The 15,742-nt window shown below is 43.5% G+C and overlaps 1 protein-coding gene across 1 annotated transcript in view; it reads left to right on the top strand.

Moving 5' to 3' along the window:
* The window catches only part of LOC146863411 (CD209 antigen-like protein C), a 114,882-nt gene that overhangs the window by 30,757 nt on the left and 68,383 nt on the right, over window positions 1–15,742 (top strand). Inside the window, exon 4 of the mRNA XM_085643367.1 lies at window positions 5,260–5,411. Coding sequence (XP_085499493.1) covers window positions 5,260–5,411 — 152 coding nt within the window. The remainder of the gene's footprint in view (window positions 1–5,259; window positions 5,412–15,742) is intronic.

The raw sequence follows: 15,742 nt of genomic DNA on the forward strand, positions 1-15,742 counted from the left end.
ACAACGTGAGTTGCTAAAGTATTTAAAATATCTACCTGAATGTCTAACTTGTCAGAGTGGAAATTAAGGGCTTTTGTTATAGAATCCATAGTATTAAGCATACAATCCCATGCTCCACACTCAGAATTACTAACATTATTTTCCAGGGTATCTGATTTTACCTGAAAATTTCCATGAAACTTTGTTAGAAAAGATAAATCTGCAGAGTTAAAAGACTTACATTTCTCATTAATATCCAACTTAACCTTATTGCTCCTATTAACCACACCTGGAATCAATACAGACTTATTTATACAAAAGCTATTTTCCAAAATTATACTGGATTTATCCAAATTAATAGGACGAGCTTCCCCAGTTAAAGAAAGATGTTCAATCGGGCTTAGTAAATCATCTCCGCCACCCTTATTAAGTGGCTTAAACACATTATAATCAGCCTCTACGGCCACATCACTGACGTTATGATTCGAACCCGAGGAGATTTCGATTACCGAACATACAACAGTTCCACTCTCTGTGGATCTTTTGTTCGACTCTTCCATTCCTAAATTTTGTTGGTTCACCATCACACATAGATCGGTAGGCTGCTCAATTAGCTGATCCACCATATTATCACGGTGAATTTGTGCTTGTGCTTGCAGCCTTCCAGTATACACTGGTAGATTTTTCGACAGGATAAGCGCTGGTTCTTGTGTGTCTTTAATTGACTTTGGAAGCTTTTCCTTAGGGCTACTCATTTCCAATGCCTTAAATTGACCCGAAAATGCTTTAGGATCTTTCATTGGAGATGAATGGCCTCCAGTTAGGTTCGAAACAAGGGACACCGGCTCATGCCGGGGCCTTGGTAGAGACGAGGCAGATTTGAGCTCAAGATCTTCACCCAATTGAGCACTATTTAAACATGGTGACGATACAAGAGAAGTAAATGAAGATGATCTGCAATCAACACCAGAGTTGCCATTATCCTTATTATTTTGAGATCTATTTTTCTTTTGAGTGTGGTACTTGAAAAAGTAACTCTTAATTGACGGTTGAGCGTCAATGTTGGCAATCTTCCGAATCTTCCCTGGGACTACGGGGGATGAAGGTGGTACACTTAGTTCAGCTAATTCAGTCAGGCAGTCCCCTGATGTAGTAGCCCTCTCATTTTTTTCGTCTGATTTTGACTGTGACCCCACTTTGGTTAATGCATCGGGATTGTGACGCTGTTTTAACTTCGGCAGAGCACCGCGTTGGCGTCCAGATCTCATCATTAACCAACACCTTGATGTGAATTCAGCAAATTTCTTATACTTTGGGGGTTGCCCTTCACCACCACCTCTAATTTTAACACCAATACAGCTCACCTCCCAGACCTCCAAGGCCTGTCTGCCCCAAGTCCTGCGCCGAGCCGAGCTCCGAAGCCACCCAGACCTCCAGCCGCAAAGGTAGAAAAGCGGGGGAGGTACAGTAACTACAATGCGGCGGTAGCAGTCAAGCACAGGGTTAGTGGCAGCAGCCGTCAGGGAAAGGTCGGAAAAGACCGCAGCAGCGAAAGCGGTAATGGCAGCTGTGGCGGGGAAGGTCGTTAATTGACGTAGCAGCAACACAGCAAAAGAGCACAACACAGGATAACCCGGCCGCCCAGATCAAATGCTCAACCAGGCTGGGGAATCCTGAGTCCTGGGTCGCAGGAGGAGAGCAGAGGGAAGGAGAAGCCCTGGAATCAGCTGCCTTATTCCTTAGTTCACCCCACCTGCGCCGCCTGCCACTGCTGCTGAAAGAGGGGGCAGACCTTCGCTTTTCAAGAAAGAAGCCTTTTTTGCGGCTCCGGCCGCTAAAGCAGAGCAGAGCAAGATTTCACTCCGGCCGCTGTTTTTTTTATAATCCTTTATCGCGGCACCGGCCGCGGCAAGAGACTCTCGCGGCTAATCAGCTGGGCGATGCCGGGCGATGCCGGGAAAACGATGGGTTCCGCTCCTCCTCACGGCCCTCGACCTCGGCCCGCCACGGTCCACATCAGGCCTCAGACCTATACCTGCCCCTCAAATATCAAGGGGGTAAGGTACCTCGGAGCCCCCTAAGCCCTTAAAGCCTCATGAGCGGCGGACCACGGACCACGGAGAATGTCGGCTGGCGTTTGCACAGCGTTTTGCTTCCTGCTCCTGCTCCTGCGATGACGACTCTCTGCTGCACTCAAGCGGGCAATTGCAAGTTCAGTAATATATACCCTGTTCTCCTGTTCACCATTGACCTAATTACTTAAATGTATAGCTCCTGCCACTGTTTATTTATCTTGATTTGTATAATGCTCATGTTGTTTGTACTTTGTATAGTTCAAATTTTTGTTGCGCTACCTTACATATGCTTTTATACCCTATGTGCCTTATTCTATCCTTATCCTGTAAAGCGCTCTGATACCTCTGGGTCTAGCCAGCGCTATAAAAAACCTTCAAAATAAAAAATAAATAAATGAAGCTGGAGACAGGCCTACTGCCCCCAGGCCAAAGCAGCATTAAGGAAGGCTCAGAGAGAATATTATGCTGCTATCCGACAAGCTAAAAGCAGCTATTATGCAAAGTAAAGACCTGGCTTTTTACCTAAACCGATCTGCCCCCCTGCCTTCCCCTCCGCTCTATATCTTTCAGCGCCAAGACACCGCGGCATTCGTGCGCTCTACAAATACTTCAGTCAGTCAGTCAAAGCACATCGCCATGTCTAAAAACAACTCTAAGAAAGCTTTTTTATTGTCTAGAGCTTTTTAACTCCTGGCGCAGAGTGCATTGCCCTCCCTGCCTCTGAAACATGGTGTGAGAAGCTGTCTTGTTTTTTCATCAATAAGATCCAGGCAATCCAGGAAAGTTTTGGGATCAGCACAACTAGGCAGGTGGGGTCCCCCATTCAGACTACCCCAGTCTTGGATTCATCTATCTCTTCTCTGATGGAATTTTCGCCCATCGCCCCGTCTGACTCACTGCCCATTCTTGAATCATTGAAATCGGGTTCTCCAGCCGACCCTTGTCTGGCTAGGCTGCTAACGGCGGCTAATGAGGTGGTCAACCTTGAGGTTAATACCATCATTAATTTGTCCCTTCAGACTGCCACAGTCCCCCTGGAGTGGAAACAGGCCAAGCTGCTACCACTACCGTAAAAATCGTCTTTTGCTAGCTAGCTAGCTACTGACCTTTCTCCCTTCTCCCGGCGGAGGCAAAAGTATGTGAGAAAGTGGTCTATAAACAACTTGCCAACTTTGTTGAGACATCTGGCGCTCTCCACCCTGCCCAATCGGGATTCAGGGAGTCTTATAGCACAGAGACGGCCCTGGTTGAGGTGTCGGAGGCTATAAGAGAATGCTTGGATGCAGGTGGCAGAGAGGCTCTGATCTTATTGGATCTCTCCGCCGCCTTTGATACGGTGCCCCATGGCCAACTAATTATCCAGCTGTGAAACATTGGCGTATCGGGTCTGGCTTGGCTCAAATCATTTCTAGAGGATAGAACACAGCAGATATGGCTCCCTCCGTTCTCCTCGGCCCCAAGAAAGGTGACCACGGCAGTGCCGCAGGGCTCCACTCTGAGTCCCCTTCTTTTTAATGTATACGTTACCCCCCTGATCTACCTAGCAGAGGAGCTGGGAGCTAAGATTATAGCTATTCAGATGATACACAGCTCCTCTTCACGTAGAAAGAAAACAACTTGTCCCCGGTTTGAGCTAATAACTGTCTTTCAGCCGTTTTTAAATGGCTTGCACTGGCTCAGCTCAAGTGCAATGAGGACAAGTCAGAGGTACTTCTGTATGGGTCTTTTCCCCCACAATTTAGGGAGGCTCTGTGGCCTACAGAGTACCCCATGCCGAATTCTATTGGCAACCCGGTTAAGAATCTGGGGGTCTGGTTCAGTGAGGACCTCCGATTTTCCATGCAGATAAAAAAAAAATTGCCGGTGTGTGCTTTGGCACACTGAAATCACTCAGGAAGTTCCTTCCACTGCTTCCCAGACCAGCCAAGGAAATGGTGACTCGTGCCCTTATTTTGTCTCGCATCAACTATGCCAACGCACTGTATATTGGCTTACCTGGCTACCAGCTGATAAAATTGCAAACTATACAGAATGCTGCAGCCAGAGCTCTGCTCGGCATCTCAGAAAGAACAAGCACAAAATAACATCTTCGGGACCTACATTGGCTTCCTCTGGCTCAACGTGTCCAGTTTAAAGCCCTCATTTTTGCACATAGAGCTCTCCATGGATCTGGGCTGGCCCATCTTAGGAGACGCTTTGGTTTTTATGTCTCCCGAAGACAATTGCGCTCTGGGGCACAGTGATACCCCATTTTTGCTTTGCTTTGCTCGAATGGGGGGCAGTTTGTTATCTTTTAAGGCAGCTGAGGCCTGGAATTCCCTTCCATATGAACTGCGGAATACACACGACCCAAGGCTGTTTAGGAAGCCGCTAAAGATCCTGCTCTTTAACTAATTCACAACCGCTCTCTGCTCCGTCCTATTGGCACTTGGCTTCCGCGCCGGGACACTCCGTGCGTGATATAAGTGCTAATAACATAACATAACATAACATAACTTCTGAATAGTGATGGTGGATTGCAACATGCCATCATATAATGTGGTATACCTGAGGATGGCAAGTATGATGTTATGGCTTGTGATTCAGTGTTCCTGGAAGGTTTTTTGTTTGGCAATGTATGGGTGGTGGTAGTTCACCTTGTGTTGTTAAAGGGATGGATTCAGTCAAGTATATATATTGTCAAATGTGGGTCAGTGGTAAGTGATGGATGAGAATCATGATAGAGAATTGGCCTCACATGTTTCCTTTAAACAGGCAGTGGCATTCAAAAGCAGCCATGAAGGTGATGATTAGCTGATGTCTTGTTTGAGGTTTACAGTCTCCAGGTGGTTGAAGAATGCTTTTTATGGCTTATTATTGGATAAGTCTTCTTGGAGGATGACGTTTCGGAGTAAGATGAGTATTTGTGTGGTTGAAGAAAGTGGGGGTGATTTTGTTCTTGATACTTGTATCTCTTGCAAGTGGAAGCAGAGTGTAGGAAGCTCTAGATAGGTGAGATTTGTAAGTTCCTGGAAACTGATGGTTGACAGTGATTTCTTCTGGTCTTATATGTGCAAATAATGTGCTGTTTGCTGTTCAGAAACACTTGCTGAATAGTACTTATTGTGTATTTTTATGAATGTATGTATTTTTGCTGGCATTTTGACCTGTGCATTTATGGATATTTTATATCCGAATAAAGATTTATTGAATTGAATTGAACTAGGTAGATGCAACAACAAACCTACCGATGGGTGGAAGCTGAATGGAACCTACCTCTATTACTTTTCAACAGAGACAAAAAGTTGGTTTGATGCAAAGAAGAACTGCATTGACAATAATTCCAATCTTGTCTCTATCACAAGCAAGGAAGAGCAGGTGAGACAGCAGTATGATATTTACAAGATGGATGTGAAGGCCTGAGACATATTATTAATACTAATAAGTCTATGTTAGTCTGACCACTTTGTTTAGATCTTTTATTTGTTGCTAAAAATCTCTGCTGTCTCTGCATATTCTTTTCTGGTCCCTGGTAGTCTGCTTTAGCAGGTCACTTACCTCCGTTTTTGCGGGTGGGGTACAGTCTTTAAAATTTTAACTTTGCCCCAAGCGCTTGTGCTCAGTAGCGTTCAGTGTGTTTAATTTCGTGTGGGAGAGATTTTATAGGGGAATGTGTGATCCCAAAACAATGTTAACTAGTACAGTATTACAGTATACTTTAGAGACTCTTTTTGTTTGCACATCAACTTCCGCTTTGACCTACTAGAGTCGCCGTTTTGGTAAGGCTGCGCTCTAGTCTTTCTCTCCTTCTGTGCTATTTGAACCGGCTGATGCACTGGACACGCAGGGTACGCGACGCCGGTGCGCCTAAGGCAAGCCCGTCTGTGCCTGTCCGCATCCGGACCGTGACCAGCCCCAGCCATGCTGCCCATGAGGTACCCCATCCTGCAGCTTTTAATAAATATACCAAGAGGGCGCTGTGGGCATTACAACCTATGCAATGCGTTCATGTGGGATCCCCTTAGGCTGTAAGCTCCGTGTAAGAATCCAATACCACAATGAGTTGATTTAAGTAGATAAAATAGTTTATTCCAAGAATAAGGATCTCATCCACAAGTAGCCTGTTTTCAGGTTAACACCCTGGCTCCGACTGCACATCTCAGTCACACAATAACATTCTGAGTCACCAAGCAACCAGTATCGAACTCTAAGATGTGCAGGATGCTACACATTTCCCTCTTTTACAAATAACAAAAGTATACAATGAGTTTAATTAAAATGAGTAAGATAAACAAACAATAAAATAAGCACATGTTGAAACATACTCAACGAAGTCTTTTAGGTACCTTGGTGTAGAAACAATTCTTGAAGATTTCCGTATGTCAGATGGAGTTATAGTTGGAAGATCCCGTTTCTCAGCATCAGTTGGACAGGACAGCCCAGTTTTCCGGATGCTCTTTTAGGTCCACCAACAAAGTCTTCTCTCACTACAACCACCCTATTCAAATTCCAAATGCGCTGATCCTCAGTTTTAATGGCATTGTTGAAAATCTTAACAACTTGAATGGGTTTCAGAAAAGCATCCTTTGATTTACTTTTACAAGGATTTTTTATCAGCACCCAATCCCCTACTTTCACAACAGTTTTCTTTACACATTTCTTTACGTCATGAAATTTTTTTCTTTCTTCTATTTTTTTCGATTCTACCAACCTCCAGTCATCCTTCTCATTTTCAACAAAGCGATTTGGCTGTAAATCATTCACCCAAGAGGGTGTTACTATAGAATTAGCACACCTCCCCCTAAACAATTCAAACAGTGTCCTTTTTGTGACAGCATGAGGGGATAACCTATAAACTTTGATCTTTTCAAAAACTTCAGAGCGCCAATCTAGACCTGCTGATTTGGCCATTTCAAATGTTTCCTTGAGCACACGGTTAAAGCGCTCTACTAGCCCATTGGTCTCTGGGTGATATAAGGAAGATCTCTTTTGTCTAACCCCATGAGCACACAAGAAATCTCCATCTCTCTGGAAACCAATTGCACGCCATTATCTGTGAGGATCACATTGTGTATGCCCTCTCTAGCAAAGAGTTTTTCCAAGAAAACTTTGACATGCTTAGTTTCAATTCCCCACGTTATAGCTATTTCAGGCCAACATAAGAAGAAATCTACGAGGACAAGTATGTACCATTCAGTGCCAGATGAGCGAATTGGCCCTACGATGTCCAAACCAACCTCTTTCCATGGACCATCCGGCCGATCCCTAATAACCATAGGTTGGGTTTTAGGCTTACACTCAAAGCACATTGCATGCAGTCCCTTATTTTTCGTTCCACTAATAGATCCATACCTGGCCACCAATAAGATGACTGCAAAAGCTCTTTGGTCTTCGAGACTCCCAGATGACCATCCTGTGCAAATGAAATAAGTTAATCTCTAAGTACAGTAGGGGGAATGAGTCTCGCGCCCCTGACAAGTAAACCACCACGATCCGAAAGTTGATCCTTTACATGACAAAACTTGTCTACTTCTTCATTTTTGGTTTTGGTATCCCAACCCTTTTTTATACACTCTTTAACCTTTAATAAAACTTCATCTTCAAGTACAGCCTTCAACCATCTTTCTTTGTCAATAATTCCCCCTTCAACAATGCAAACCATTTTTCCATCTTCCTCATCTTCATCATCTGCGCATGAATCATCACAAACAACTAACCGGGACAAGGCATCAGCTACCTTATTTTGTATACCAGGTATGTACTTAACCTCAAAGTTATAATCCTGCAGTGCAACTACCCACTTAGTGATCCTGCTAGAGACAGCGTCAATTCCTTTTTTTAAAAAGATTTCGCATAAAGGTTTGTGGTCTGTCCTGACCTCAAATGTGCCACCCCACAGCAGATTCTTCAATTTCTTTATTGACCAGTATACCGCAAGGGCTTCTCTTTCTATCACTGAATACCGCATTTCAGCTCCTCTTAAGCTTCTGGACAGAAATAAGATCACCTCATCATGTCCCTTGTTTCTTTGTAGGAGAACTGCCATCTAGACCTTTCACACTGGCATTGGTTAGTAAAACAGATTTCTTGTCAGGATCAAAGCTGCTGAGTTTAGGTGCTGAATTTAATCTTTCTTTAAGAAAACAAAATTCTTTCTCGCATTTTTCATCCCACACAAACTCACATCCTTTATGTAACAGAGTCCTCATGGAAACACAAAGAGATGCAAAAGTTTGCACAAATTTACTGTAAAATTCAGCCATCCCTAAGAAACTTAGTAATTCCTCTTTGTTATTTGGGGAAGGCATCTTTTGAATGGCAGTTATTAAGCTTTCTTTAGGTAAAACTCCGCCTTCACCAATAGTATGTCCCAAATAATCTATGGACCTTCTTTTAAATTTGCACTTTTCAATCTTGACAGTAAGTCCAAATTCATCTAGTCTCTTAAGGACTTCCAACACTCTCAATTCATGCTCATTGTGGTCCGCACCAAAAACCTGATATATTCTTACGCCAGGTAGTCCTTTCAAAACCGTCTCCAACGCCCTCTGAAAAACTGAGGCTGCTGAGACCAAGCCAAAAGGTAGTCTTAAGAAACGAAACGTGCCAAAAGGCGTAACAAACACTGTCAAGTCCTTAGAACTCTCATCCAGTTTGATCTGATGGTACGCAGATTTCAGGTCTATAGTACTAAAGACTTTCGCTCCTTTCAACAACATCAACATGTCTGCAATTTTAGGTAGCGGATATTTATCTATCACGACGCACTTGTTCAATTCCCTAAGATCCACACATAGCCGAAGAGAGCCATCAGCCTTCTTTGCGGCCACAACTGGAGAAAGCCATTGCGTTGCTTCAACCTCTTCTATGATCCCATCCTTTTTTAAGTGTTCCAATTCTGCCTGTACCTGTTCCCTGACAGCAACAGGAATACCTCTTACCTTACAACAAACTGGTTTGGCACCATCAACTAAGCGAATGTGATGAGTATAGCTTTTAAGACAACCTAGGGTACTACAAAATACCTTGGGGAACTGTTCCCTTAACCTACAAGTAAGATCGCTTTCAGTATTACATCAATAGTGGCTACTGGCTTAGAGATAAAATATTCTTTGAGTAAAATAGGTGGAGAAGCATTTGGGTCTAAAATCACACCAAGATCTCTCTGGTGGAACCAACTCAATATACTGTCGTCTTTCTGTGAAATATATATTTTAGTGCTGGTTAACCTATTTTTATAATCAAGTAAACCCCAGAAATAACCAAACAACTTAATGGGTTCACCCTCATAGGCAAAGGATCTAATATCGGGAGAATAAACTTTCATTTTCCCCCTGATCTCTTTTAAGTAGAAATCTTTTGAAATTATGTTGATCTTAGCACCGGAATCAAAGAGCACTTTTGTTGGTTTACCCTCTACATAAATTTCATCAGTGGGGCAACTCTTTTTTTCTTCATTTTGGACTACTTGTACTTGAATTTGACCACAATCTACATCATCTGCGGACTCACAAGTATCATTAATATCATAGTATATTTCACTGACTTTTCCTCTATAATTTCTGCCTTTGCAAGCAATTGTGAAATGTCATTTTCTTTTACACTTATTGCACGTAGCTTTCCATCCTGGACATTGTTTATCATTTGCTAAATGACCTGGTTTACCACAACGAAAACATTTTACTTTTGAAAAACAAAGTTTTGTATTGTTCTCATTTAATGAACTTTTCTTATTATATTCCTTTTGTTCACTACCTTCCTTAGGAGTTTGTTAAACCACATGTATAGAGTTCTTCTCTTTTTTTTCACCATCTTTCTTGATGACCTCTACACATTTTAAAGAGTGTTCTATTCTCTTGGCAATAACCGCAACATCATCAAAGGTAGGCTCATCTTTTTGCCAAAGTTCTTCCCTCACTCGTTCAATGTTGCAACCTAACTAGGCCTGGGCATTAAATTCCGTTCCGTTCGCGGAATTTGCGGAATTTGGGTAATTTCGCGTTCCGCGGAGAACGCGAAACTGCCCAAAAATCTGCGTTCCGCGACTTCGCGAAATTTTTTGCTTGTTCGCGTTCTCAATATGCGTGTTCGCGAGATATTTCACCCCGAGCACGCAAACAGCGATCGCGAACAAGAAAAAAGTATCGCGAACAAGCAATTCCGCGTGTTCGCGGAATTTCTGCGTGTTCGCTGAGATTTTTTACCGTTTCGCGGAGATTTGCGTAACGCGATTACGCGAATTCCGCCCACCCCTAAACCTAACATAAATTGATCTTTAATTCTCTCGTCAAGAGTAGCTCCAAATTTGCATGAAGAAGCTAATTTTCTAAGAGAAGTTATATAATTCTCAATACTTTCATCTTCGATCTGTGACCTTCGACCAAAATGATACCTCTCAAGAATGGTACTGACTTTTGGTAAGTAGTGTTTATCAAGCATTGCTATGCATATTTCATACTCATTGAGGCTGTGATCATCCAACTCCGGAAGATGGTCAAAGACCTCTTGTCCTTCTGAACCCAAGCAATGAAGTAACAATGCAGTCTTTCTCTCAGCACTTAGAGAAGATCCACAAACTCTGGCATATCTCTCAAAGACTTTGTGCCATTTTTGCCATTTAATTGGTGGCTCTCCCAGAGATTATAAGAAGAAAGGAGGTGCAGTTACATTTTGCATAGTGGCAATCTATAACTTTTCACAATTTTTATATGTAACCTTGTATTAATGTAATCCTTGGTTGAATCCTTGGTTGAATCCTTCGGCTTCAACCTTACATCATATGCTGATGATACCCAGATTGTTGTATCATTATTTCCTTTGGCACCTACCAAAGTTGCGGATGACTTTAAAAAATGTATGTCTGCAGTGGATAATTGGATGACCCTTAACTGCCTCAAGTTGAATTCAAATAAAACAGAGGTAGTCCTGTTTAGAAATGATCCCAGTTTCTGGACACCCACGTGGTGGCCAGATTCTATGGGCTCACTACCTACTCCCAGTAGGAAAGTTAAGAACCTGGGATTCATCATAGACGACAAATTATCATTCAAGGATCAGGTCAATTCAGTTATCTCCTCAACATCTTTCATTCTTAGATCTTGCAGGAAGATACTCCCTCTGCTTCCCAAAGATTTACATCGAACGGTCATATCGGCCCTAGCCCTATCTAGACTCGACTACTGTAACGGTCTCTACATTACCATGCAAGAAGGACTACTCAAAAAGCTTCAACTACTTCAAAATGCGGCGGCAAGACTTATATCAGGCATTCCTAAATATGCCTCGATCTCTGCCGAAATAAAAAAACTCCATTGGCTCCCAATAAACAAACGCATCCGATTCAAAGCCCTATGTATTACCCACAGAGCTCTTCATAATAATGGACCTTTTCATCTTACCAAGCTCCTTCAATGGTACACGCCTGGGAGAACTTTATGCTCTTCTCAGGCTAACCTAGCTGTAATCCCCAAAGTAAAGAAAGCTAACTGGGGAGGTCGCAGCTTTCTGGTAAAGGCCACCACAGCATGGAATGCATTACCGTCATATCTGAGACATATATCGAATCACTTAGAATTCAGGAAGGCTCTCAAGACAAGCCTCTTTACCGCCTAATATCTGTCATTCCGTTTCTACTTAGGACTGTTTTCTGTTCGACAGCGCCAGGACACCTACGGGTATTAGCCGCGCTATATAAAACAGATTAACATAACATAACATAACATAACAATTGAAGATCAAGGTATATAAAAATTAACAAACAAGAAATCAACACTGATCAATTTCAAATAAGGTGCAACATAAAATGAGAGAAAATAGAGAAAATAAAAAGAAATGGATAACTTGTCAAAACAGCGAAAAATATGCAAAACACTAAATTTATACACATGTAACACTGCAGTGAAGAAAAGTGTGCGTGTCACTGAAGTAACATGCAGTAGACAGTGGGTGTATTCAATCAAGGTGTGCGTGTCACCGTGGACGCTTTCCGTTGTGGGAACCTATAAAACTTTATTTTAAAAGAATTGTTGAAATTGTATCTCGTATCCCATCCTCGTCGCCAATTGTAAGAATCCAATACAACAATGAGATGATTTAAGTAGATAAAATAGTTTATTCCAAGAGTAAAGATCTCATCCACAAGTAGCCTGTTTTCAGGTTAACACCCTGGCTCCAACTGCACATCTCAGTCACACAATAACATTCTGAGTCACCAAGCAACCAGTATGGAACTCTAAGATGTGCAGGATGCTACACTCCGATACAGGCTTTACTTGCCCGAATTGCAGTTTAACTGTTCCATTGTTTTATCAAGACTCGCCCTCTTTCACCAATCGTTCTGGACCTTTACTTTCCAATGAATCTTTGGGAGCCTCTTCAGTTTTAAAATAAAAGATCGTTTTTGGCGGGTTTGTTAAATTGCCGATGCATGCCCTGGACATTCTTAACCTGTTAGCTGATAACTACTGGGATGTCTTGTTCCTTACAGAAATGTGGCTCAAAGGCAGTTTGGTGCCAGTATAGCACTAGCCATTCCACAGGAATTCCCCATCAAAACCCCTTGATCGAGATAATAAAATTGGTGGTGGGATTGCAATTATACATCGTGCATCATCTTCCTGCTCTGTCTCTAGAGTATGCAGACATTTGTCCGGACACTCTGATGAGTAACCATTGAAGGTAAACAAGAGAAGGCTAATGCTTTGTTGGTTGTGAGTAAAACATTCAGCAAATTAACATCTCAAACTATTGGGGAAACAGTCTTTGCAACGCACTCTGTACATCGTAGTGTCTTCACCAGGCATTTGTTACTTCACATTTGTTTAGCACGTATAGGCCTTTACCACGCATTTATGGTAAGTATATATATATACATATATATATATTTAAACTTACCTGGCATGCAAGGTAAAAGCATATGCGTGCTAAACAAATGTGGGGTAACAAATGCTTTTTAAAAGTATGCGATGTTTATACTAGCGTTGTACCGTCACACAACCAAATGGCATGTTTGGGGACATTATGATCCTGCTTACCAGTGGAAGTTCAGGTGCCACCCTTTCAGACCACTGAAAGGGGCTGTTAGTGGGAGCATGACAGGCAAATGGGTTTCAAACTATTTGTTGTAAAAGTCGCGAGCAGAGCTCTCAAATTTCCCAGGTCGATGTGTGAGTAGCTCATCCTGTCCTGTGTTTTTTTCTTTCATTTTGCATTCTAGGACCTGTATTATACATTATAAAATGATGACTACAAGTCCCAGAATGCAAAGAGCTAATAAATTTGGCTAAATGTGCTACTGACGGATGGACCTGGGAGACTTGAAAGTTCTGTATGAGCGCAATACATATTTTATTTGACAAACGAGGAGACTGAGTACTCCAAGACAGTGACAGCTTTTGTGATCTACATAACAATACAGTCCTGGTAGTAGATGCAATTAAGTACTGGTTTGCAAAAGGATGCTGCTATTACAACCCAAATCAATTAAACGTCTAAGAATTAGTTCTTTTCTTTAAATCACATAACCTCCTCATCATGCTATTCAGAAAGCTTTGACAGGACATGACCTGTATACATAGCGTTCTTTGAGGGATATTCTCAAGAACGTGTGATAATCATCGCAAAATTAGCTTAACACAACTTTGCACATCGCAGCCTATCGCGGGAAAACAACGCCGTGTTAACGGTGTATTCACAACACGGCGGTACCATGCGATAGGCTCACGATAACGCTCCAATTCTCCACGTTAAAACCAACGCGACGCCGAAAAAACACAAAACAACAACACGAAAATAGTAGCGATGAGACCAATCGCGATACAAACATCAGCGATAACCAGCAACAGGCCTGTGATTCCCACGCGTCATGCGGGAAAATGCTCCATAAAAACAGAGTAAAAAAACGGTGAGATGACAACGTACAAGCACAACCTCACAGCCGTGATGTAGAACAAATGACCATTGACCCGCATCAGATGGGCATCCCCTCACAAACAGCCACAATGTACATTGACATGCATACTGCATGTAAACTGCGCCAATGCAGAAACATACATGGAACACACTGTGAAACCGCATCTCCTCTTCACATTGCAGAGTGACAATCAACACCCCCGCACACAGACGGTCCATGTCCATGATCAAACAATAATGATAGCATGAACTAAGGTAGGGGGGTAGTGACTCCCCCTTACGTACATGTTGCCCATGTTGTGGGACTAGAGTCGCAGGGTGCATCCCTGCATCATGGCGGCACATATCAGAGCCCAAAAGAAGCCCTGTTGTCACATGTAGGCCACAAATGACAGCCAAAATGCAATGAATTGGGACACATGTGAAACGCCGAAGAGTGGGATACCGTACCAACTGTGACACACAGAACTGGCAGTCTGAATACGTGACACCCTAAACAGACTCACTGCACAGAGGTGACACACCCACCATCCATTAACAAATTCCTTAATTGCTAGCACTACATGTCGCACCCACACTTGTCTGAGTGAAGTGCCTGTACAGATGAGTGACATGCACGCAGTATATGTGTCTTGGAATGCATTTATTTGCACATGCTGTGCCTGTGGTCCTTCATCGTACTGTCCCATGATTGCTAAGGACCGTCACACAGTGACGTCAACATGAGAAGAAATTGTCAATGATGGTGTTCCTACGGGCAATTCCTGCTGTGGCTGCAGTGGGGTGTGGTCCACCTGCCTCATCTTCATCATCATCGTCCGGTGCATCTGGCACTCGTATCCATGGTGCATTGCTGCGTACACATATGTTGTGCAACACACTACATGCAATGATCATCTTGCACACGATGTCTGGGCTGTACAGGAGCCTTCCACCTGTGACGTCCAGGCACCTGAAACGTGACTTCAACACGCCAAATGTGCATCCCACAATGCCCCTGGTACGTTTGTGGGCCAAATTGTACTGCCTCTGGGCTTGTGTTTTCGGGGCTCGGAGGGGTGTCATCATCCAAGCACAGAGTGCATATCCTTGGTCACCTGTGACAGTGCAGAGAGACATGAGTCAAGACTACGTACTGCATGAAGTGTCAGCAGGCTCACTGGTTCATGGGTGTGTGATATGTGTGACTTAGTGATTCCTGTATGACATGAACTGCTTGTTGCAAATGAGCGGCATCAATGTGTATTACGTAGCCTCACTGCTGCTCCTCCCCCAGGGCTATTCACCAGTGTGCACAGCGCGGTTGCATCACCTGCACCCCTACGGCACACCATTGTCATGCCTGTCTGCGCATGTCCACAAGCCTGACTACGACACATTGATGATGTGCGCTGGAGGTTGCCGGCCACGTGTGTGTAGGCCCATTGTAAGGACAGGGCTGACACAGATGTAGAGCACCTGCCTGTCTGAGCTCGCCATGCAGTTGAGGGTAGACATTTGGCGCATGCTGCGCTAATAGCGACACACACAACAGTCGGCATGTGTGATCCCTGACCCCGAGCGGGCATGCCCTCCCTCATGTACCCCTTTGGTCGAACCCGCACTCCGGGGGCATGCCACATAGCAACATTGTCCATTGCAGGATGGATGGCGCAGACATCACAACAAAAACATACGCATTAGTCACTTCCTTGGCAAGGCCTAAACGTAGCCACACCCCTACGCTGTATTGTACGCCTGTCCACTCCGCTTACGCTCACAGGGAGGTACGACACGGCTACATGTCCCAGGTCTACCCC

Source organism: Triturus cristatus, chromosome 2_2 (assembly GCF_964204655.1).
Source record: "Triturus cristatus chromosome 2_2, aTriCri1.1, whole genome shotgun sequence".
Classification (NCBI taxonomy): Eukaryota; Metazoa; Chordata; class Amphibia; order Caudata; family Salamandridae; genus Triturus; species Triturus cristatus.